Consider the following 24,049-nt stretch of genomic DNA (forward strand, 5'->3'; position numbering starts at 1 on the left):
TGCTACACACTCAGAGAGGATCACAGAGGGACACAATGAGAGATCAGACTGCGACACGCTCAAACAGGATCACAGAGGTACGGAGTGAGAGATCAGACTGCGATGTGCTCAGAGGATCACAGAGAGACTGAATGAGAGATCAGACTGCTACACGCTCAGAGAGGATCACAGAGGGACACAATGAGAGATCAGACTGCTACACGCTCAGAGAGGATCACAGAGGGACAGAATGAGAGATCAGACTGCTACACGCTCAGAGAGGATCACAGAGGGACAGAATGAGAGATCAGACTGCGACGCGCTCAGAGAGGATCACAGAGGGACGGAATGAGAGATCAGACTGCGACGCGCTCAGAGAGGATCACAGTGAGCCACAATGAGAAATCAGACTGCAATGCACTCCGAGAGGATCACAGAGGGACACAATGAGAGATCAGACTGCGATGCGCTCAGAGCGGATCACAGTGGGACACAATGAGAGCTCAGACTGCCACTCGCTCAGAGAGGATCACAGTGAGCCACAATGAGAAATCAGACTGCGATGCGCTCCGAGCGGATCACAGGGACACAATGAGAGATCAGACTGCCACTCGCTCAGAGAGGATCACAGTGAGCCACAATGAGAAATCAGACTGCAATGCACTCCGAGAGGATCACAGAGGGACACAATGAGAGATCAGACTGCGATGCGTTCCGAGCGGATCACAGGGACACAATGAGAGCTCAGACTGCCACTCGCTCAGAGAGGATCACAGTGAGCCACAATGAGAAATCAGACTGCGATGCGCTCCGAGAGGATCACAGAGGGACACAATGAGAGATTAGACTGCAATGCACTCCGAGAGGATCACAGAGGGACACAATGAGAGATCAGACTGTGATGTGCTCAGAGTGGATCACAGTGAGCCACAATGAGAAATCAGACTGCGACTCGCTCTGAGAGGATCACAGAGGAACACAATGAGACACAACCAATCTGTTCCATCAGTCAGCTTCTCCTGCCATTCCGTCAGCAGCCATGCTCTCCATTCCTCAACCAGGGACACGGCTTAGTTAAAACAATTCAATCTGCGGTTTGAATGCAGAACACAGAAAGGCAAGATCAGTGCTTCCTGGGGCCATTTAATAACAGAGGTACCAGCAAAGGCAAATGAGGAATGCTTTCCCATGCTTTATCATGCTTGCACTGTGCTCTCTTGCACTTGCGTGTGCTTTTACTGTGGGGAAACTTCATACTTTAAGTGTGGCAGTCCAGGCTTTAGCCACTGTGAAGTGTGGATTGAGTGAAGACACTGATACTGATGTGTTCTGGATGCCTGTCCATGCAGGACCCATCACCACCCTTCTGTAACGCACATGCCTTGCCGTTTCTGCAGCTTCTTCTACTGGAAGGTACATGGAGGACAATACGCAAAGGAAGCATCTCTGTGATGGAGACGCTCTGTGAGCCATCGTTTGACCAAAATATATGCAAAATATATGTTGCACCAGTTATGACTCACCCTGTCGTGGAGGCGGTCGTCGGTCACACTGTTTGCATGTATCTGGAAAAGTGTTTATTTAATGTTGAGGAAGCTATCGGGAGTATCAGATTGTGAAGATGTCTCTGTTGAGAGAGATTTTAACATGATTATAAGCGATCAGGAGTATCAGATTGTGAAGATGTCTCTGTTGAGAGAGATTTTAACATGATTATAAGCGATCGGGAGTATCAGATTGTGAAGATGTCTCTGTTGAGAGAGATTTTAACATGATTATAAGCGATCGGGAGTATCAGATTGTGAAGATGTCTCTGTTGAGAGAGATTTTAACATGATTATAAGCGATCGGGAGTATCAGATTGTGAAGATGTCTCTGTTGAGAGAGATTTTAACATGATTATAAGCGATCGGGAGTATCAGATTGTGAAGATGTCTCTGTTGAGAGAGATTTTAACATGATTATAAGCGATCAGGAGTATCAGATTGTCAGGATGTCTCTCTGTGCACATCCGACCGCCTGAATGTCACGCTTTATTTTACATGTATCATGAAAACACAATGAATGATTCCACATACTGCAAACCAATCATTTTATTATGCTTTACCTGATACAAACACCTAATTTACTTACATAATGCAGTCAAGGTCTTAACAACCACTTACCAAGTTTTCCTTCCAAGTTTCATTGCCATTTCCTATTCTGTACTATTCTCTACATACTGTTGTTATATGTCTGGTCATGATTATTCATTCACAGCTGTGGCAGGGGTTGTGCAGTACGTTGCTGACCAGCTTGCCAGTACCGAGCTGTCCTCTCTTGTAAAGTGTGTGACTGGCTGTCTTTGTGAGGGCTGTCGACATGCCTCTCTCCTCTCAGTCTAATCGCTGTTCAGATGAATGCCTCCCCTCGGCCCCCTGTGTAATGCGAGCAGAGGGATTGTGGATGTTGTGCAGTGATGGAGAAGTACCTGAAGGAGATCGATTCAGTTCCAGTAATTACAGGAGGCAGCACCCCCACTCACGCTCTTGTTTTCAAATTGCTTTGGTGCTTTCAGACCGGAGGGCTTGGTCATTAACAGCACAGACACCAGACAGGCAGGTGGGTTAAACAATACTGCATCCTGCTAAAGACACTTTAAATATTCATGAGAAATGTTACCACCATCTCATCACCCTGAGCGTTCTACACACACTAGCATTCCTACGCACACACACACACACACACACTAACATTCCTACGTGTACACGCACACACACACACACACACACACTAGCATTCCTACGCGCACACATACACTAGCATTCCTACGCACACACACACACTAACATTCCTACGCACACACACACACACACACACACACTAGCTTCCGTGTACACACACACACACACACACTAGCATTCCTACGCACACACACACACACACTAACATTCCTACGTGTACACGCACACACACACACACACACACTAGCATTCCTACGCGCACACATACACTAGCATTCCTACGTGCACACACACACACACACACTAACATTCCTACGTGTACACGCACACACACACACACACACACTAGCATTCCTACGTGCACACACACACACACACTAGCATTCATACGAGCGCACACACAGAAGCACAAAAACAGACACACTAGCACACAGATACAAGCACGCATTTAAGAATACTAAAGTGATGACAAAAGTTTCGCTCGAAGTCTTTCCACATGTGCCAGCGGGGTCACTGGCGCTTATTAGCATATTAATAACCGCCCGCACTGACAGCTGCCCCTGTTCCGAGGGGCAGGAGGGCAAGCTGTGTGCCCTGTCATCACCACTCATTTTAATAACGCTGTCAATTCATCCGTCTGTTTGTTTATTAGATCGTCATTATAATGTATTCTTTCTGTAGTGGGTAGTACAAGCGATCCCATTAGCCATGTTCGTTTTAGAAGCATTCCCTGAGATTAAAAAGTGATTTGAAAGAGGATTCCAAATAAATAAATAAATAAATGTATGAACTGCAAACAAGAATAATAAATACAAGTGGCCCATTTTGGACATTCCCTTATTAAATTGACCACGGTGTTTCTGTACAGTATTTGTACAGTTTTCCCCCATGCTTTCCCCATGGTTATACTATGCTTTACCATCTCTCTGTGCTTTCAATGCATGCCTGTGCTTTATCATGCTTTCACTGTGCTGTATTACATGTTGCTATGCTTTTGTACTATAGGACACTTTCATAAGGGTTGACCCTTCCAGATCGCATGTTCCTCACACTGCACTGCATATCCAGGGACTCATATTAAAAGGTAAAGCTGTGGAAACATATCTGTCCGGGGTATAGGAGCCAGCCAGAGATGAAATACAGCTCCCCTTCAACGAGACGGAAATTGCTTTTAAACAAAGAAACATTTTAAACTCAGCGGGTCTCTGAAATGTCAAGTGCGTATTAAAGCAGCGTGGGGTTGTGAAGGCTATCTGTCTGTCTATCTCTCTATCGCGGTGCAAATGGAGAGTCCGAGACACAGCTGCAATGCTGGTCTTGCTGGAAAAGACGCTTCCATTAGATCAGTGGGATTGACGATGCTGACGGGACACGAGCGCTTCTCTATAGATAATAAATTGTGCAGATTAGCCAGTCCGGAACAAAAGACATCTGCTACAGATTTCATTATCTTTATTAAACATGACATCTGATATGATGTCTAAATAAATTGAACATAATGAAAACAAAAGGATAGAACAGGCATTCATTCAACTATTAAAATACTATGTGCAGTAAAATAAAAGTGTGTGTATATATATATATATATATAAATTAAATTTAACTAAACAGAAAATGTTGCAAGTTGCATTATGTTGTAAAGACCTTAACATGGTACACCAGTGTGCGCATTTATTAAAACACTCCGCTGTTTCTGTAGTTTTGATTGGTTGTGCAATGAAATCAAACCACTGTAACTGAAAATCTTGAAAAACTGTCTTAATAGGCACATTAGTGATTAGTCTAATTTGACTGATGACTTTGATAGGCCAGACGTGCAATTCGTTTAAAATAGCAAAAGAAAAGGAACTCAGAGCCACAAATGATAAAATGCATGAGACTTTTTAGAAGTTGTTTGGTGTAACATTTTCACACATGCTTGCCTATTGTTTCTATATCACTGATTACTGAGCGGAAGTGTAAAGGTTTTCATGCAGCCAGGTATATAAAGGATATAAATGAGGGGAGGTGTATCCTCAGGTGTTCTAATACATGTGCACACTGCTGTGTCTCATGCTGTTTTTGTATCTGTTCTCTGACTCACTGTATTGCAGTGTGCATACTTAACAAATCATGTCAGTTCTCAATATTAAACACATAAATAAACATCGCATGCGTTTGGAATTTGATTATTTCTTTATTTTTTTTTACAATTTTTGAAATAGGAAGGACTGTGGAACAATACTTCTGTTTGTTTTTCTCAGTTTTCATAATTACATCTTGTACATAACGTACACGCTCCGTTTTGTCTTAATTTAAAAACAAAATGCAATTTAAAAATTACAATTTAAAAAAAGAAAATAGCACCATATTTGTTTGCAGTGACAAACAGACATGCAATGTTACAAAAAAAGGACAGATTTTATACTTAATAAAAGCAACAGATCCCCTTCTCATCCAGAGGCTTTGCAGTACGCAGCGACAGCAAGGCTCATTGCAGCCACAGTGGATCGGACAGCTGGCTACTGCAAGACAGGACTGTAGCATCCCCTTTGAAGTGTTCTTTATTTACGTGACTCTGAGCTCCCAAAATTACAACCAAGGCCAAGGAGTAAGTCTGCAAAACTCTCTGTAACTCTGTATTAAAACTGGACACTTGGAACGCATACGGAGAAACCTGAATCTGTAGAAGTTCAAATGATGTAGTATTTGTGTTGGTAACAAATTGATAACCTTGGATGAGAGGAAAATTCACCTCCAAACACCTTTTAAAACACTCCTTGTGGAAGTGAACTGCCATTGAGTGGAACTCTGTTGTAAAGGTGAGGGATAGACAGCCTAGACGGCCAGTTTGAAAAGCCAGAACCGTTTCTATTTTGTACAAGGAGCATGACCTAGAAAAGAGTTCCTGCTTAACAACAAATACCGAGGACCTCCAACTTAAATGAAGTGAGCGGGTCTGGAGGCCACAGATCCACTGTGCCTGCTGGACACAACGGGAACCCTCACACATTCAGCAACACACAAGGGACTGCAACGCAGCCAATGCAACGATCTGACTGCGGAAAGAGGAAAGAGGGTCAGTCTCACCGGTTGTATAAAAGTATGTAAAAAATGTAAATGGTTATGAACAAAGTATTTTTTAAATACAATATTAAGCTTGCATACAGCGTGGAAATACAGTTTAAAATAAAAAAAAATTAATACCATTAATTGGTATTTAGGGGAATAGAGATTGTTACAGGAGTTCAAATGTTACCCTTCAGGCTAATGCAATGTGTGTGATCCTTTATAAAAGTTTACCGTGCCATTTTTGCTCAGTATTTGTGCAGTTTTACCATGCTTTCTCATGGTTATCCTATGCATTTACCTTTGTTTATCTTGGTTTGTCATATTTATTAATAAGCTTTACTATACCTTGCAGTTCTTTACCGTGCTTACTTATGCTTTACTGTGCTTTTACGATGGGAAACTTTTATAAGGGATTACTCCATCTGTATAATGTGTGATTTCAGCATCTCAGTGCTCCAGGGATATTTCAGCTGGGCCATCTTAAAGAAATTAAAAACAGGAATCCGAACTCCGACCACGGTGAGAGAATGAGAGTGTAGCTGGCCTGGTTCATTTTCACTTGGCTGAATACATTTACAAATCCTGAGTTTCTGCGGAATGTCAAGTAGGGAATATTTCCTCCGGAGTGTCAGGTATGGATTATGATCATCTTTGGAATGGCAAGTTTGGGAATATTTTGTACCAGGATTCGGGGAAGATGGAGAGTTGGTCCTTCTCTGAAATGAGGGAGTGATCCCAGCTGAAGGAGGAGAGAAAGGGGAATCGGCTTGTTCCTGAAGTGTCCGGGATGTAAACTTTACAGGACGACGGTCACCTCGCAGCCTGCAGTCACTCTCACCTCCCTCCTCGCTCCGCCACGGCGTCTGAAAGAAAGAGGAGGGATGAAACAAGACATGTTATATATTCACTGCGTCCGGCCGCCAGTCTGAATTGACTGGTCAATCCGGTCATTGAGAACATCTCATTTAGCTGGAGTCGTACTAAATGTTTATAGAGAGATAGGGCTAGATTCTTACTCTGAATTATCATTATTGCAATTGTTTTCAGGAAGGAAAAAGAAAACCCAATTAAAACATCTAAAACAAGTAAAAGATGACTAAACATGTCATTCAAGCCTGAGTTAAAAGTCTTAGTTGTTTATTTATGGTTTGGTAACTTTATTGGGTGCCTTTTTTCTGTCTGAAAAATAAATTGTGCTCATGACGAATTGGAGTAAATAGCTTTGAAAATCCAGTCATCTGAAAGCATGAACTCCCACAGTGCATGCAAGTCTCTAACTTACTGATTTAAGCTGCATGCTTAGAAGCAGCACCCTTTCCATCATTACAAACTGAGTTGTACTGTACTGTACATGCCAATGAAGAGTTCTGCATCAGTTTGTGCTTATCCTCCAAAGCCTGTTGCTTTTAGTAATTGGTGCACAGGAGCCACACAGTAATCCTGGGAGCCTTAACAGCTCTGGCTTGGATTCTTTTTTTTTTTTTTGTAACCAAATGTTTTTATTAATGACAAAACATTTCAGTATGAAATATATGTATATATAAACTGTTCCCCCCACTCCAATACACTTTAATGTACTTCAAGTGAGTCAAACAGTAAAATAAGAAGGGAGCTCTTGCATGGGGGTCACGTTGGCTGGGGTCGTGCTCCAGGCAGGGCTGGCAGTACCGTACCTCTGGGGGTGTCCCGACACTGCAGCTCGCAGTCCTCTTTGGTGCTGAATCGGTTTCTGTTCCCCTCACAGCCGCTGTAGATGAACGGGCGGCACTCTGCCACCTTGGGGCTGTAGTACCAGCGCAGTGTGTAGCGGGAGCAGGTGCCCTCGTCCAGGGGCAGGAGGCAGGGATCTGGGGGAGGAGCAGTAGGTGGGGTTGGGGTTGGGTTTCCGTTATAAATCGTGAGGATACTCTCATCAAAACCATTTCAGAATGTTCCAGCACATCTTATTTTTGCCATAACTGGTCTTGTTCATGTCTGACTACCAACAGGCAAAAATAAAGACATGGATAACAGCATCAGTGTGAAGATGCACTCGTCGATTTTAAACGCTGGTCAGTTAGACCCCCTGGTGCCCCGCACTGTTAGAATATGGAACGCTGGTCTGTTAGACCCCCTGGCACCCTGTGCTGTTAGAATATCAAATGCTGGTCAGTTAGACCCCCTGGTGCCCCGTACTGTTGGAATATGAAACTCTGGTCTGTTAGATTACAGAGGAGCAAGCATGCAGGGAGTTAGAGAGTTAACCCTTTGGGTGCGGAGTGTCCTGTTACCTTTGTCGGAGGAAGCTCGTTTGCGTCGCCTTGCTTGCACTGGGTCCGTGGTGCTCGTTTCACCTGCAAAAAAACAACCGCTACGTGACCATGCGGGGGTCGCTGTGTAGAGCAGTCTGCTCACAGGGTCACTGGTATGGGTCAGTAACATCTGAATAACACATTTTGTGTCATTATTATTTTCTAGTCATGAAGATCTTTTTTTTTTAACAGACACAAATTGATAATGAATTGAATTGGAATGCCACAGAAGTAGTAGCTAACGCTTTGGAATTCAGGAATTTGCAGGCAATTATTTGTGGCACTCACCCTCGGTGAAGGTGACTGTGGGGTAGAATTCCTGCTCCTCCTCTTCCGGATCATCGTAGTTCTCCACGGAATAGACATGCTCGTAGTCCGGGTCGTTCGTGTTCACCACCACACGCAGTTCCCTCCCTAAAACACAGGAGGCGCCACATCATCAGAGCCCCAGTCCGCCAGCATTGAGACCAGAGCCAACCAGCACCCCGCGGCCAAGCATGATGGACACCCCACACTAACACTACAGGGCTTTGCACCGAGATCCTGCCCCGATGGAGCCTCCACACTAACATTACAGGGCTTTGCACCGAGATCCTGCCCCGATGGAGCCTCCACACTAACACTACAGGGCTTTGCACCGAGATCCTGCCCCTATGGAGCCTCCACACTAACACTACAGGGCTTTGCACCGAGATCCTGCCCCGATGGAGCCTCCACACTAACACTACAGGGCTTTGCACCGAGATCCTGCCCCGATGGAGCCTCCACACTAACACTACAGGGCTTTGCACCGAGATCCTGCCCCGATGGAGCCTCCACACTAACACTACAGGGCTTTGCACCGAGATCCTGCCCCGATGGAGCCTCCACACTAACACTACAGGGCTTTGCACCGAGATCCTGCCCCGATGGAGCCTCCACACTAACACTACAGGGCTTTGCACCGAGATCCTGCCCCGATGGAGCCTCCACACTGACACTACAGGGCTTTGCACCGAGATCCTGCCCCGATGGAGCCTCCACACTAACACTACAGGGCTTTGCACCGAGATCCTGCCCCGATGGAGCCTCCACACTAACACTACAGGGCTTTGCACCGAGATCCTGCCCCGATGGAGCCTCCACACTGACTACAGGGCTTTGCACTGAGATCCTGCCCCGATGGAGCCTCCACACTGACACTACAGGGCTTTGCACCGAGATCCTGCCCGATGGAGCCTCCACACTGACACTACAGGGCTTTGCACTGAGATCCTGCCCCGATGGACTCCTCTGCACTAGCATTGCATAACATTGCTTAGTCTTTAAACAAGGTCTCGCTGTGCAGGGAGTCACTGTGCTACTAACCCTGCTGAAGTGATCAGCTCTGAACTGCTATCAGCAGCACTCCTGCAATCAGAACAATCAGACCCCTGCTAGATCTACTCTCAGCACCACTCCTGCAATCAGACCCCTGCTAGATCAGTTCTGCACTGCTATCAGCACCACTCCTGCAATCAGAACAATCAGAGCCCTGCTAAATCTACTCTGAACTGCTATCAGCGCCACTCCTGAAATCGGAACAATCAGAACCCTGCTAGATCAGTTCTGCACTGCTATCAGCACCACTCCTGCAATCAGAACAATCAGACCCCTGCTAGATCTACTCTCAGCACCACTCCTGCAATCAGACCCCTGCTAGATCAGTTCTGCACTGCTATCAGCACCACTCCTGCAATCGGAACAATCAGAACCCTGCTAGATCAGTTCTGCACTGCTATCAGCACCACTCCTGCAATCAGAACAATCAGACCCCTGCTAGATCAGTTCTGCACTGCTATCAGCACCACTCCTGCAATCAGAACAATCAGACACCTGCTAGATCTACTCTGAACTGCTATCAGCACCACTCCTGCAATCAGAACAATCAGACCCCTGCTAGATCTACTCTCAGCACCACTCCTGCAATCAGACCCCTGCTAGATCAGTTCTGCACTGCTATCAGCACCACTCCTGCAATCAGAACAATCAGAACCCTGCTAGATCAGTTCTGAACTGCTACCAGCACCACTCCTGCAATCAGACCCCTGCTAGATCAGTTCTGCACTGCTATCAGCACCACTCCTGCAATCAGAACAATCAGAACCCTGCTAGATCAGTTCTGAACTGCTATCAGCACCACTCCTGCAATCAGAACAATCAGAACCCTGCTAGATCTACTCTCAGCACCACTCCTGCAATCAGACCCCTGCTAGATCAGTTCTGCACTGCTATCAGCACCACTCCTGCAATCAGAACAATCAGAACCCTGCTAGATCTACTCTGAACTGCTATCAGCACCACTCCTGCAATCAGAACAATCAGACCCCTGCTAGATCTACTCTCAGCACCACTCCTGCAATCAGACCCCTGCTAGATCAGTTCTGCACTGCTATCAGCACCACTCCTGCAATCAGAACAATCAGAACCCTGCTAGATCAGTTCTGAACTGCTACCAGCACCACTCCTGCAATCAGACCCCTGCTAGATCAGTTCTGCACTGCTATCAGCACCACTCCTGCAATCAGAACAATCAGAACCCTGCTAGATCAGTTCTGAACTGCTATCAGCACCACTCCTGCAATCAGAACAATCAGAACCCTGCTAGATCTACTCTCAGCACCACTCCTGCAATCAGACCCCTGCTAGATCAGTTCTGCACTGCTATCAGCACCACTCCTGCAATCAGAACAATCAGACCCCTGCTAGATCTACTCTCAGCACCACTCCTGCAATCAGACCCCTGCTAGATCAGTTCTGCACTGCTATCAACACCACTCCTGCAATCAGAACAATCAGACCACTGCTAGATCTACTCTGAACTGCTGTCAGCACCACTCATGCAATCAGAACAATCAGAACCCTGCTAGATCAGTTCTGCACTGCTATCAGCACCACTCCTGCAATCGGAACAATCAGAACCCTGCTAGATCAGTTCTGCACTGCTATCAGCACCACTCCTGCAATCAGAACAATCAGACCCCTGCTAGATCAGTTCTGCACTGCTATCAGCACCACTCCTGCAATCAGAACAATGACCCCTGCTAGATCTACTCTCAGCACCACTCCTGCAATCAGACCCCTGCTAGATCAGTTCTGCACTGCTATCAGCACCACTCCTGCAATCAGAACAATCAGAACCCTGCTAGATCAGTTCTGCACTGCTATCAGCACCACTCCTGCAATCAGAACAATCAGAACCCTGCTAGATCTACTCTCAGCACCACTCCTGCAATCAGACCCCTGCTAGATCAGTTCTGCACTGCTATCAGCACCACTCCTGCAATCAGAACAATCAGAACCCTGCTAGATCTACTCTCAGCACCACTCCTGCAATCAGACCCCTGCTAGATCAGTTCTGCACTGCTATCAGCACCACTCCTGCAATCAGAACAATCAGACCCCTGCTAGATCAGTTCTGCACTGCTATCAACACCACTCCTGCAATCAGAACAATCAGACCCCTGCTAGATCTACTCTGAACTGCTATCAGCACCACTCATGCAATCAGAACAATCAGACCCCTGCTAGATTTACTCTGAACTGCTATCAGCACCACTCCTGCAATCGGAACAATCAGACCCCTGCTAGATCTACTCTCAGCACCACTCCTGCAATCAGACCCCTGCTAGATCTACTCTGAACTGCTATCAGCACCACTCCTGCAATTAGAACAATCAGACCCCTGCTAGATCTACTCTGAACTGCTATCAGCACCACTCATGCAATCAGAACAATCAGACCCCTGCTAGATCTACTCTGAACTGCTATCAGCACCACTCCTGCAATCGGAACAATCAGACCCCTGCTAGATCTACTCTGAACTGCTATCAGCACCACTCCTGCAATCGGAACAATCAGACCCCTGCTAGATCTACTCTGAACTGCTATCAGCACCACTCCTGCAATCGGAACAATCAGACCCCTGCTAGATCTACTCTGAACTGCTGAAGGTAAACTGCTCTTCCTCTGCGATTGCCTTGAGCTTGTCCATACCAGCAGGCAAACCCTGATCAGACCTACAGACTTGCAGAGGACGCACCAACATAACACATGTATTTAACCATTTCATGACTTGACGACGGGGCTATCTCTTCAGATGGAGGCTCTGAGCCGCGAGATTCACAGTTTTCGTCCAGCCCGTCTTTCCATTCAGCTTGTTTAACTCAGTGGGCTGAGATGTCAATGCATTGCAGGCCTGAGCACTTAAGAGCAGATTGAGCAGGAGGCTGACAGCTTGCATTGTTTCAGCACTGATTGTTTCAGAAACACATTTCAACAAGGTCCTTATAACAATAAGACTGGATGCAGTGGGTTTACACAACCCAGGTATACTCTGAAAACATCTAATCAGCAAGACAGAGAAGTGCTTTAGAGCTGTGGTCCAGTGGTTTTTAAAGCCGAGAACCAGTCCAGTGTTTCACAAATACTATCAAGTGATGTTTAAAATCAATTATATTAATTTCTGATCTGTAATGCACCCCAAGCCAGCCGGTCCCCTATGCTAGTCAGCATGCTGTTATTGTAGTAATCACACCGCTACAGTGGGAGGCAGTTTTAGTAGTCCCCAAGCCGTCTAACAGGAAGCTGAGGGTGTGGTGAAAGTCTTTAAACTTCATGAGTTCAGATTCAGTTCATGAAATTAGATTAAAAAATGTGAGCTACTGTATAGATCAAGACATTCACAGAGAGCTGGTCAAGAAGTGGTAGCATTTAAACAAGAACACAAAGATCTGTTTGGTGTATTCTGCGTTTGCTGCCTGTTTAGCACCACAGACTAGTGGATAACTCGTTTTAACAGGCGCTGCAGCAGGAAGAACTAAAGCAAAGGACAGTGAGGGTTATGCAAGTTTTGTGCCAGGCAATGCATGAAATCCTTCCTTATCCCATGTGTCATCCTGGCACAGTTCCTGCTTTAATTAAACTTGGGTTTGACACCCTTGCAAGTCTTGTGTAATCCTAGCACAGTCAGTGTGTATTTATTGGCAGGGTTAGCATTTAGGCAGTGAGTAGGTTCAAGCTGAGAGCTTGCAGGGGAGGCATGGTGCTAAAGTGAGCCCCTCTGGAGGGAATGGGAGATAGGCAAGTTTACCACAGTACATTTCCATCGTAATTTTTGCAGTTTTCCCAAGCTTGTACAACAGTGGATTGTTTTTTTTTTTTTTTTTTTTTTTTTTTTTTTAAAATAGGCTTTACCATACCTTTCTGGACTTTACAGTGCTTAGTTATACTTTACCATGCTTTCACTGTAGTGTTAGAATTTGCAGTACCAATGCAGTAATTAACCCTCAGTCCAAAATCACTCTGCAGTCACAATCTCTAGCACACTTTCACTTTAATTGGTTGTTTTTTTAACAGTATATATTTTTTAAAAACATTATCAATATTTTAGTAAAAAGATAGCAAGTTTCTAAAAAGAAGTGAATCAGTAGATTAGTAATGGCCAAAGATGCATGTCTCAAGGTTTGCTGTGCCGGGGCAGGGAGGGGCGCGTTGCTTCCAGTTGCAGTTCGCAGTGTGCAGCCAGCCATGCAGCCGCTCGGTTCAGGACGTACTAACTCACTCACCCTCCTCGCTCGAGCGGGTGAGCTGCAGCACTGGGATGGGGCGCGTGCGAAAGGACTGGAGGGGCGGACGAGATGGAGAGTCTGGGAGACCTGGGGAGGAGGAAGAGGAGGAGGAGGACAGGGGACAGGGGACAGAACACACCCAGAACTCCACTCTGTTAGTGTAGACACAACACACGAGAGCAACAACAATGTCCACGACAAAACTCACAGCAGGGCTAGCATTCACAAACAGAGCCATGGGACAAATTAATGAGCTAAACAACAGGGGTGCAACGATACAATTCATCTATCGATAAGCAGGCAGCGATACGATGTGCATCACGATACGTGAGACGGTCCTGGCGGGCTACTTGTATGATGCATAATAAGATGAAATGATCATTTAACGAAAGACTGTTTTGTTAAAAGACAAAAATGAAATGGGATAAGGTAGGACATGGATCCATACCAGCTATAACGAACCACTTGGTGATCTATAGTGAGCTGTGCTGTGCTTGCAGTCTTGTGTCATATCCCTTGGTGATATTACCCTGTGACAGCAGCACCCCAAGCACAGGTTTGTGAATACTAGCCATGGCAAAGATTTCTGATTTGTGTAGTTAGTTAATGAACAGTTTTAAATGGCATGTCTCAGCTGCGTTGAAGAGCTGTGGAAGCCTGGATCAATTCCACATGCTGCTTCGATGCACGGTTAATGACTAGAAAAGTTTACCATTAAATTTGCCTGGTAATTTTGCAGTTCGTCCATGCTTTTCCAATGTTTAATATGCTTACTATGCTTTACTGTACCTCTCTGTGTTTTACACAGCTTACCTATTGTTGTGCTTTACGACACATTGCTAGACTAAACTTGTGTCAAAAAACACTCAGGCATGCCGTTTAAGAATAGAAACAAAAAATACATTTGTAACAAATAAAAACACACACAGTGTACACAAAAATAAACAATGTTTAGTTGAAGAAAAGAGTGTCCAGGTGAGAATCATTACTTCTCTATATTCCGAGTGTCGGTCCTGGAAGGAAGGAGTGTGGTTGTATATAATAACATAAGAATCTCGTTGCTACTATAAAATTAGTGTTGACAGTCATTGCTTTCAGGGTTATTCACATGGCTGATGATTTCTCTCCAGGGAACGAAGAAACTGGGTAACTTACCTCCACAGGCTGCAAAACAAAAAATAAGAAAATGTTAAGTATGCAAAAAAAAAAAAAAAAAAAAAAAATATATATATATATATATATATATATATATATATATATATATATATGTAGGTATATGCTTGTCTGTTAACCTGCTTGTTTGTCCGTTTGTCTGCGTGTTTGCCGATCTGTCTGTATGTCTCTACATGTCTATCTCTCTGACTCTTTGCCTGTCTGTATGCTTTCCTGCCTGTCTGTCTGTCTCTCTGTGTGTTTGTCTGTAATCTTGTCTGTCCGTCTGTGACACTCACCACAGTGCTGGCTCATCTCGGAGCGGACGTACGAGCGAATCTCACTCTCCTGGTAAAAATAAAACAAACAATTATACAATACATTACACAAATTAGCGAGCTTGATGACCTTAATGCAGAAACATGGAGGGCATTCCATGAGTTCTCAATGTACTGGTCTGTAATAAACCCCAAAACAAAAAGAAAACACCTTAACAAGAACGCGTAGGGGAGCTTTCACAGTAAACAGCGTCTTCATTACACACACACACAGCAGCAAACATGATGCCACCGGACATGCATTTTAAACAAGGCTGACCGCATTCAACTGCATTATAGGAACTGTCCAAACACTCACACAGCAGAGCTGTGGAAACGACAGCCAGTTCAGTACAACACTGAATACTGCTGTAACAGCTGAGCAGAGCTCTCATAACAAGATTAGTCTTGTGAATCTATTGCTGTTGCCAATTGTGTTATTTAAATAGTACCATGTTATCTTTAACAGGCGGTGCAGGCTCCAGCTCTGGATCAGTGACTGACCAGGGAGTCTGACTGGACCAGCTGTCTTACCGTCATGCCGGGCTCCCCCTTCTCTCCCCTCAAACCGTCTGCGCCGCGATCCCCCTGAAACAGAGGGGTCACAGTGTGAAAACAGAAATACAGCCGTGCATGAACCACCCAGCCCCCCAAAAACTGCAAAAAACCACACATCACCCCAAAAACTGAATCAAAACCATCCGGCACCCCAAAACTTGAACCAAAATCACACAGCACCCCAAAAACCGAACCAAAATCACACATCACCCCAAGAACTGAACCAAAACCACAGAGCACCCCAGAAACTGAACCAAAACACCACAAACCCTCCCCACCACCACCACCAAAACACATTTACGCAAGAAGCTGGCTCTTACCTGCTCTCCTCTCTCCCCCGCAATCCCTTGGAGTCCTCTGGGCCCCGTCACTGAGGCCCCTGGGGGACCTCGCTCCCCCTGGAATAAACACACAAGCACTTCAGGAACATTTAAAGCGATAGCTCCAGCTGAATACATTACAAAGGACAGAAAAAAATAAAGCTGTCCTTCATTCAGGATAAACAAACTGAAATTGAAGTCCCTGTCTTACAATATACAGAATAGAGAGCACACCTGATCATGTGTGTCAGTCTACAATGCAAGTGCTCTTCTTTTCCCCTACATTGGAAGGCACTGAAAGTCTACAACATTCAACCTCCCTGATCGTGACTAATGTTTTTCTTTTTTTACATTATAAATGAAATTCCTAAAGCTGTTTTCTATTCCACAAGTTAATATAAGTGTCCTGCTGCTGCTGCTGCCCAGTTAAAGACTGGAGTAAACGCTTTGAAAATATGGTCCTCTGGATTGTAATAAGCCCTGCTGCTGCTGGCTGGACAATACCTTCTGCCCCTGCATTCCCTCCGGTCCTTTGGGCCCCACTGGCCCCTGGGAACCCGTCAGCCCGGGGATCCCCTCCGTGCCTCTCGGGCCGGGGGGACCTGGAATTCCAGGGGCGCCCTGAGAGAGGGAGGTTGGGGGAATAGGGTGAGAGAAGAGAGGGAGTAGGGGAGAGAAAGAAAGAGCGAGGGAGAAGTCTGATTAATCCACAACATGCACCGTACGCAATGCTTTATCATTTTTCCTTCTGGTCTTTCTGTTTAGTGAATGCTCAGACCATAGGCTTGCGTCCCAAAGTTCTTTATTCCAAATTGTCACAAGCGGGGGAAAAAAAAAAAAAAAAAATCACACCCAATTCAATTCTAAAGCGAATCAGAAACAACGCAGGAGTGTCACTTACCCGCTCTCCTTTCTCTCCTTGCTGTCCCTTGTGTCCCTGCTGCCCGTCAAACCCCCTGTCACCCTGCAAACACAGAACAGCATGACTCACCCACTCAGTGAAAACTTCCCTTATGAAAGATAGGAGTCTTACAACACTGAGCTGTTTCTCTTAGTGGCCAGTTTGAATGAGCTGCACTCACCTTGGGGCCGATCAGACCCTCCTTCCCAGGCGTCCCAGACTGGCCAGGGATACCGGCCTCTCCCTGAAACACAAGCACCACAAAACAACAAAGGTCACTTGCAAGGTTCAGCATTATAATACACAACTTGTAATAAATCTCCTGCTAGCGCCCGATGAGTTAATAGTACTGACATCAGCATAGGCAACGCACTCACCTCTCCACTACAGAGCTGGCTCTTTAGCTGAATGGTAAGACGTTCGTTTTTTTAACCGGATGGTTTTTGGTTCACATCCAGCCCTTGCCTTTCCATTCAGTTCAATGGACTGAGATGCCAATTCATTACAAATGGTATAAAAGTATACTGTAGAATGTGTCTTTGCAGCAGCCACCTGTCTTGCTCTTACCAACAGGTTATTTTAGTCCTTTTTTAATGATCTAATCAGTGACATCACTGCATACAACAAAAATACAGGGAAATGAGGTCGGCGCAGAACCAGGGTTATAAATTCTGGCAACGGAATTAGATCATTGAAGCAGAAGCCAGTGTCTGAATGAGCAGCCTCCGGTCTGAAACAGACACTCATCTGTCATTCGGTTGTCACTGTAGAGCATCATTATACTGAACACAAGCAAGTCACTCACCCTAATCCTGGAAAAGAAAACTTTTACTGCAGAACTGTGTTTTAGTCCAGCGTCTGCATTTCTGATTGTGCTGACCCGTGAGCGCTTGGAGCGGATGCACTATGCTGTTAACACACTACGCCAGCGCATTTGTCTGCAAGCTACTGCTTTCTGGGTACGGCTCTTAAGGAGGTTCAGTGACACAATTACACAAGGGTTTATTTGCAGATTGTACTGATGTGTTTGCTTTCCAAATTAATTTATTTCAGATTCAACTCATTTTTCCAAATCCCCTGGTTAAAGACTGTCGGGCTGTGATGTGATTCGCTGTCTCTGGAGCTCCAGGCAGTCTCAGAATAGATCCTTGCATGTTTAATGTCTCGGCAGCACTGTGATAAAGACGTCGGCATTGTCAAGACACAGGCGTTGTGTAAGATGTTGTATAGGATGTGGGTGTTGTAATTACAGATATTGTATAAGAGGCGGTGTGGTAGAAGACTGGTCTCCTCCTTACCAGCTCTCCCTTCCTCCCGGGAAGGCCAGGTCTGCCAGGAATACCTCCATCACCCTTCTCTCCTTTCATCCCGTCCTTCCCACACGCCCCCTTGAATCCACGATCACCCTGAAAACAAACATCATCACTTAAGCTATCAAGTATACAAAGCTGGTGAGGGTAAGAGTGCTAGTAAGTGGTAAGTCTTTAATCTGTCTTTAAACCCAGTCCTGAATCAGTGAGTGTGTGTGTGTGCTTGTTTGTGTGATACCCTTCTGTTATTCTGTGATTCTATGTGTGAGTGTGTGTGTGTGTGTGTAGTATGTGTGTGTGTCTGCAGTATGTGCGTGTGTGTGTCTGTGCAGTATCTGTGTTGGAGTGTGTCTGTGCAGTATGTGTGTGTGTGGGAGTGAGTGTCTGTACAGTGTGTGGGAGTGTTTGTCTGTGCAGTGTGTGACTGTACAGTGTGTGTGCATGTGGGTGTGTGTATCTGTACAGTATGTGTGTATAACTTTTATAAAATCAAACCTTGGGCCCCCTCATGCCAGTGATTCCAACGTCTCCTTTCTCTCCTCTCAGCCCTGAGAACCCGTCCTTCCCTGGCAAGCCCTGAGATAACAAGAGAGGATGAGAACAGGATGAGAATGAGCACGAAGCAAAGACATGGCAACACCACTGTAAAAAACACATTTTAAAATCTTCCTTACAGGCTCTCCTGGGAACCCCGGCGCCCCAGCTTCACCCTGCAGAGAGAAGAGACAGGCGAGTCAAGGGACTGCTACAGGTATGGGTTAAGCCATGGTTTAAGCTTGAAGCCACAAAAGTCAGGAAATTCCATACAAAAAAACATGGCAACGTAATTCACTTCAGTGGTGCAGCTTGAAATCACAAGTTAGGAAATGCCATACCACTCATAACTCGGCTGCATCCAGACTAGGCTTTTTAGCATTGAGATTGAGGTGTGATGGGCAGTGTGGCATTTGATGAGAAGGGGAGCAGTGAAAATGGCAGAGATAAGAAATCATTTCAAAACCTTAACAACAACATTTTTAAGAAGGAAAAGCTCCACTAAACAATGGTAAGGGGAGCATGTTACTCTGTATTGTTACACCAATCAAAACACAACAGCACACAGTGCAATGTTACTCTGTATTGTTACACCAATCAATACACAACAGCACACAGTTCAGTGACTCAGGGACAGCAGTGATACATAGTGGGGTTCTTTACAGAAGCGAGGGTGGTCGAAGGGAATTCCTTGAGCTCTCACCTTCTGCCCGCTGGGCCCCCTGGCCCCCTGGAACCCTGGGGACCCCCGCTCGCCCTGCTCTCCGCTCGGACCCTGGCAGGAACACAAGGAACACAAGTCAATGCCACAGGAACCGGATTGGATCATTAAAACTAACCTACTGGCAAAATAACATAGTAAAAAGCATAGCAAAGTTTTACAAAACACAGTGAAAGCATGGCAAATGAAAGCTAAGCTTTATAAAGCACAGATGTTTGTTAAAGTATTAGAAAAATATGGCAAAACAGTGGTAAACTAAGTTAAAGGCATAGTATAACCATGGGAAAATAAGAATAACTAAACAGTGTAGCTAATTTTAATGTTAGATCCAGTAATTTCCATCTGATACAACAGGAATTTCGGATGGCCCTGTCACATCAATATCAGGGTCTGCTATGTATATCAAATATTAAGCGTTTGCAGAGTGTGAGTACTCTGGACTACGAATGGAGTCTAGTAAATTGGATCTACAGCAACGACCCCTATAACCAGGCTGGAAACTTTTAAGAGCATCTGTAGTCTAGGCAGGACTCCCCAAGAGCTGAGCAGCTAATCTGGGGTGATGTCTGTCGCAGTCATGCTCCTCCCAGTATAGTCTGCCCTCCTTACCTGCTGGCCTGATAGCCCCATCTCACCCTTCAGCCCCTTCTCTCCCTGCATCCCTTTAGGGCCACGATCGCCCTGTGGAGCAAAACACATGGGATAGTCAGGACTCAGGCAGAGGGGTAGCGAAGCTGCGTCTTGGTTGATTCCCATCACAACCCATCATTTTATCTTGGCAAAAGCAGAGTCCAATAATAGCATGGAGTAACATGTAATGAAAACCATGACAGAGTGTTGTGTTAAAAGGCAAAGTCCTTTTGCACAACAGGTGTCGAGGCACTGGGGTCACTCGTTTTGAAACCATTCCTAGACTGCCATTGGATTTCACTCACCGTTTCTCCCTTGTTCCCCTGGATTCCTGGTGGGCCGGTGACTGTCACTGTATCACCCTGTTCCCAGGATCAAAAGAAAAAGAGGCTTAATCGGTTTCTCCTGGCCTGATCCCTGCAGTTCTCAACTTCAAGACCTGTCTAGCGCACCTGCCTTATTTATTGGCAGTGAAAATTGAGTTAGAAGAAAACATACGACTAAAACTTAGCACAGGTAAAAAGTCCAATATTGAGTCTAATTCCACGTAGTTCATTCAGTCCAGGAGAGCGAAGCTTGCTGTACAAATGAATCTGTGATGTGTTTCAGAAATGTCACCCCGTGCAGTTTCGGGTGCAGTTCCATCTGCATATTAACTTATTACAAATCACACACATGAAGACTGTACTCAGGAATAGCTTTAAAACAAAAAATATTAGGGTTTTTGTAAAACATAGCTTTTATTTGGATCAGTACCTTGTCTCCTTTTTCCCCCATTGGCCCGGTCTCGCCCTAAAACAACAGGAAGCAGAGCTGTGAAGTTCTGCGGGTTCAGTGTCAGTGGATATTTCAGAGAGGAAACCTCTCAGGGTCAGCGATGATCAGAGCAAGCTCACCATCGAAATCCACAAGTGTTCTGCAACTGCACACTATAAAACACTACAGCACTGCATTTAGAAATACTAACAGAAACATAATCAATTCATTGACAGATCATTGACGAGACGTCGTTTTCAACATATGCACTTTCGTCTTACATAAAGTTGGAAATCTATTCAAATATTTACTCGAAAGAAACGTAAATGTTTAATTGCTTAACGAATCATGATGAGCGTAAAAATGGACAGTTCTGCTGGACTTGTTCCAAATCTAATCTTAATGAAGTCCTGTATAATGAATCCGATGAAGAGATGAAACTCCAGCTCACCTTGTCTCCTCTCTCCCCTCGACTTCCAGATGCTCCCTGTAAGAGAACTTTATTATTGATATTAAAATGCCCCTGTGCTCTGTTTCATACTGCTGAGTATATAATTTTATATCTAATAGTCATATTTTTATTTGGTTAAACAATGCAGGGGCTCCAAAGCGTATTTATTTTTCATATTTCCATGGCCGGCTTACAGCAGTGTGGCTCCCCCAAGCTTTGATTTCAGAGCTCCCCACAGCAAACACAAAAACAAATGGTTCTTCATTGGTAACTGAAGTAATCAATTAATGAGGAAAGACGTACACATCCCAGGACTATTGTCGCTGTGTGTTTGTCTCCTGTCATTCATTCATTATTTTTGCTACACACACTTAGAGCCCTTGTGTATCCTTTATAATAAATGAAAAAAGATACAAGAGAAACATGGTATTTACTGCTTGTCCCCTTTCTCCGTCCTTCCCGGGTCGTCCGTCCTCTCCCTGGAAACAAGGAAGCGAGCGGAGGGTGAGAAATGAAGACAGTCTTTGTGGTTGAGACTGAATCTGTGTCGAGCAGTGGGGTTAGGTAAGCATAAGAGTAAGTAATTGAACTGATACGCATTTACCCATTTACTGAACCTCAGTTACATGTTAATAAACAGTAAATGGACCTGCAATGGTAGGGAACAGGAACCAGGTGAAAATGACACAATTACTGTATTTTTCCAAAATAACTACATTTTACATGGCTGTTTTTTATGTCTTGGATATATATTAGTAGTTGCTTATCAAAACTGGTATTTCTGCCTCTTTAAATGGAGTTTTCCCACACTGCTGTGATAGGAAGGGATCTGTGTGTGGGGCTGCAGCAGTGCAGTGGTACTCACCCTGGGACCCTGGTCACCCCTCTCCCCTCTCGGGCCTGACTGACCGACACCAATGTCCCCCTGGGAATGGAACAAGAAGACTTACAGTAGGGCTCTATTTTAATGATCTAAACAGTGTAGGGTCGAAATACTGCCGCTCTTCAACTCCTCAGTGGATCTGGTATAACCCCCCTAGCAATAAGAATACAGTGGAACGAAGACCTCAGAAAATCAGATTTATACATTTCAGAGCGTCGGTTTTAAGACCTCATCTGGAAGACGAGTGCTACTGTACAGGCAGTATTGGACCCCCAGACTAATAGACTGGTCCCTACAGGCAGTATTTGACTCCCAGACTGACAGACTGGTCTCTACAAGCAGCATTGGACCCCCCCACCCCAGACTCTCAGACTGACAGCCTGGTCTCTACAGCCAGTATTGGACCTACAGTTTCTCAGGGAGAGGTCTCACCTTGTCTCCTTTGCTGCCAGCTAGACCCTGGGGACCCTGCAATAAAACACAAAATAAAATACAATGCAGCACATGCATTTTTCTCTAGGGTCTGTCCAATGTGTTGTTTAAACAAACTTAAGAAATTAGCAAACAACTTTTCTCTGGCAAACCAAGACTCTTTTTGGAGCCCTGTATGGTAAATTATGAAAGAGGCTGTCTACCTTTCACCAGTTTATTAGATTTTTTAAATAACACTGGAGTAACAAAGTGTTGATGAACAGACTGTCCGTCTCTCAGCTCAGGCCCCCTCCTGATCGATTTGCGTTTTGATACTCACCGCTGCCCCCGGGGGTCCGGGTGGTCCCGGCACTCCTGAGGTGCCATCTCGTCCGGGGAACCCTTGTAAACCCTTCCCAGGAAACAGAAAAAGGGGGTTCAGTGACAGCAAACCAAGACAAGCATTGTACAGTTGGCATCTCAGCCTATTCAACTGAATGGAAAAGTGAGGGCTGGACGCAAACCCCAAACCATACATTTCAAAAAGGAACGTCTTACCATTCAAATAAAGTGCAAGCGGCACCACTGTGCAGTGTCTGCCGTGTGCATTGTGTGCAGTGTGTGAGGTGTGTGTAGTCTGTAGTGTGTGGTTTGTGGTGTGCGGTGTGTGTAGTGTGGTATGTGTAGACTGCAGTGTGCGGTTTGTGGTGTGCGGTGTGTGTACTCTGCAGAGTGTGGTTTGTGGTGTGTGGTCTGCAGTGTGCATTGTGTGTGTAGTCTGCAGTGTGTGGTTTGGGGTGTGCGGTGTGTGTACTCTGCAGTGTGTGGTTTGTGGTGTGCGGTGTGTGTACTCTGCAGAGTGTGGTTTGTGGTGTGTGGTCTGCTGTGCGTGGTGTGCAGTGTGCATTGTGTATTGTGTGTGTAGTCTGCAGTGTGTGGTTTGTGGTGTTCGGTGTGTGTAGTGTGGTGTGTGGTTTGTAGAGTGTAGAGTGCAGTTGATAACAGCTGTCTGGCAGTCTTGGTTTTGAGTGTAGTACTTACCCTCTCTCCCACCAGCCCTGGAACTCCTGGCTGCCCGTTGTCACCCCTCTGACCCGGCAGACCAGGGGTCCCAGCGAGGCCCTGGGGTCCCGGGGGTCCAGCAGGGCCTGGCAAACCAAGGTCACCCTGCCAAATGACATACAGTGTGAGGAACTGTCATTACAGCACAGACAGACAAGTGAATCTAGCAAGTGCGAATACAGTGGGCTAAATTCTCAAAGCTATTCACTCCAAATCGTCATTAGCACTTTTTTTTGTTCAGAAAGGAGAAACCAACCCAATAAAGTTACCAAACCTGAAATAAACAGCTAATTCTTTAAGTTAATTTTTAACTTAAAGTTGCAAATAAGCATTCTTAAGTTGTTTCTTATTTGTTTTAGAATTGTAATGTTTTTTTTTTTTCTTATTTGCTACTGACGATTGTAATAGCTA

General features: G+C 45.3%; 1 protein-coding gene across 1 annotated transcript in view; it reads right to left on the reverse strand.

Moving 5' to 3' along the window:
- Window positions 1–4,858: 4,858 nt before the first annotated feature.
- Window positions 4,859–24,049, reverse strand: part of LOC121297894 (collagen alpha-1(VII) chain-like) — a 60,404-nt gene continuing 41,213 nt past the window's right edge. The window contains exons 50-74 of the mRNA XM_041224509.1: window positions 23,618–23,743; window positions 22,917–22,988; window positions 22,598–22,633; window positions 22,148–22,207; window positions 21,717–21,761; window positions 21,283–21,318; window positions 20,832–20,867; window positions 20,381–20,437; window positions 20,055–20,126; window positions 19,428–19,499; window positions 18,865–18,900; window positions 18,686–18,766; window positions 18,179–18,286; window positions 17,062–17,124; window positions 16,881–16,943; window positions 16,484–16,600; window positions 15,980–16,057; window positions 15,636–15,689; window positions 15,084–15,132; window positions 14,788–14,796; window positions 13,630–13,719; window positions 8,333–8,458; window positions 8,024–8,086; window positions 7,427–7,600; window positions 4,859–6,616 (exon numbers count right to left, since the gene is read on the reverse strand). Of these exons, the coding sequence (XP_041080443.1) occupies window positions 6,588–6,616; window positions 7,427–7,600; window positions 8,024–8,086; window positions 8,333–8,458; window positions 13,630–13,719; window positions 14,788–14,796; window positions 15,084–15,132; window positions 15,636–15,689; window positions 15,980–16,057; window positions 16,484–16,600; window positions 16,881–16,943; window positions 17,062–17,124; window positions 18,179–18,286; window positions 18,686–18,766; window positions 18,865–18,900; window positions 19,428–19,499; window positions 20,055–20,126; window positions 20,381–20,437; window positions 20,832–20,867; window positions 21,283–21,318; window positions 21,717–21,761; window positions 22,148–22,207; window positions 22,598–22,633; window positions 22,917–22,988; window positions 23,618–23,743 (1,752 nt within the window). The 3' untranslated portion in view covers window positions 4,859–6,587. The remainder of the gene's footprint in view (window positions 6,617–7,426; window positions 7,601–8,023; window positions 8,087–8,332; window positions 8,459–13,629; window positions 13,720–14,787; window positions 14,797–15,083; window positions 15,133–15,635; window positions 15,690–15,979; window positions 16,058–16,483; window positions 16,601–16,880; window positions 16,944–17,061; window positions 17,125–18,178; window positions 18,287–18,685; window positions 18,767–18,864; window positions 18,901–19,427; window positions 19,500–20,054; window positions 20,127–20,380; window positions 20,438–20,831; window positions 20,868–21,282; window positions 21,319–21,716; window positions 21,762–22,147; window positions 22,208–22,597; window positions 22,634–22,916; window positions 22,989–23,617; window positions 23,744–24,049) is intronic.

The sequence above is a fragment of the Polyodon spathula genome, chromosome 23 (assembly GCF_017654505.1).
Source record: "Polyodon spathula isolate WHYD16114869_AA chromosome 23, ASM1765450v1, whole genome shotgun sequence".
NCBI classification, from domain to species: domain Eukaryota; kingdom Metazoa; phylum Chordata; class Actinopteri; order Acipenseriformes; family Polyodontidae; genus Polyodon; species Polyodon spathula.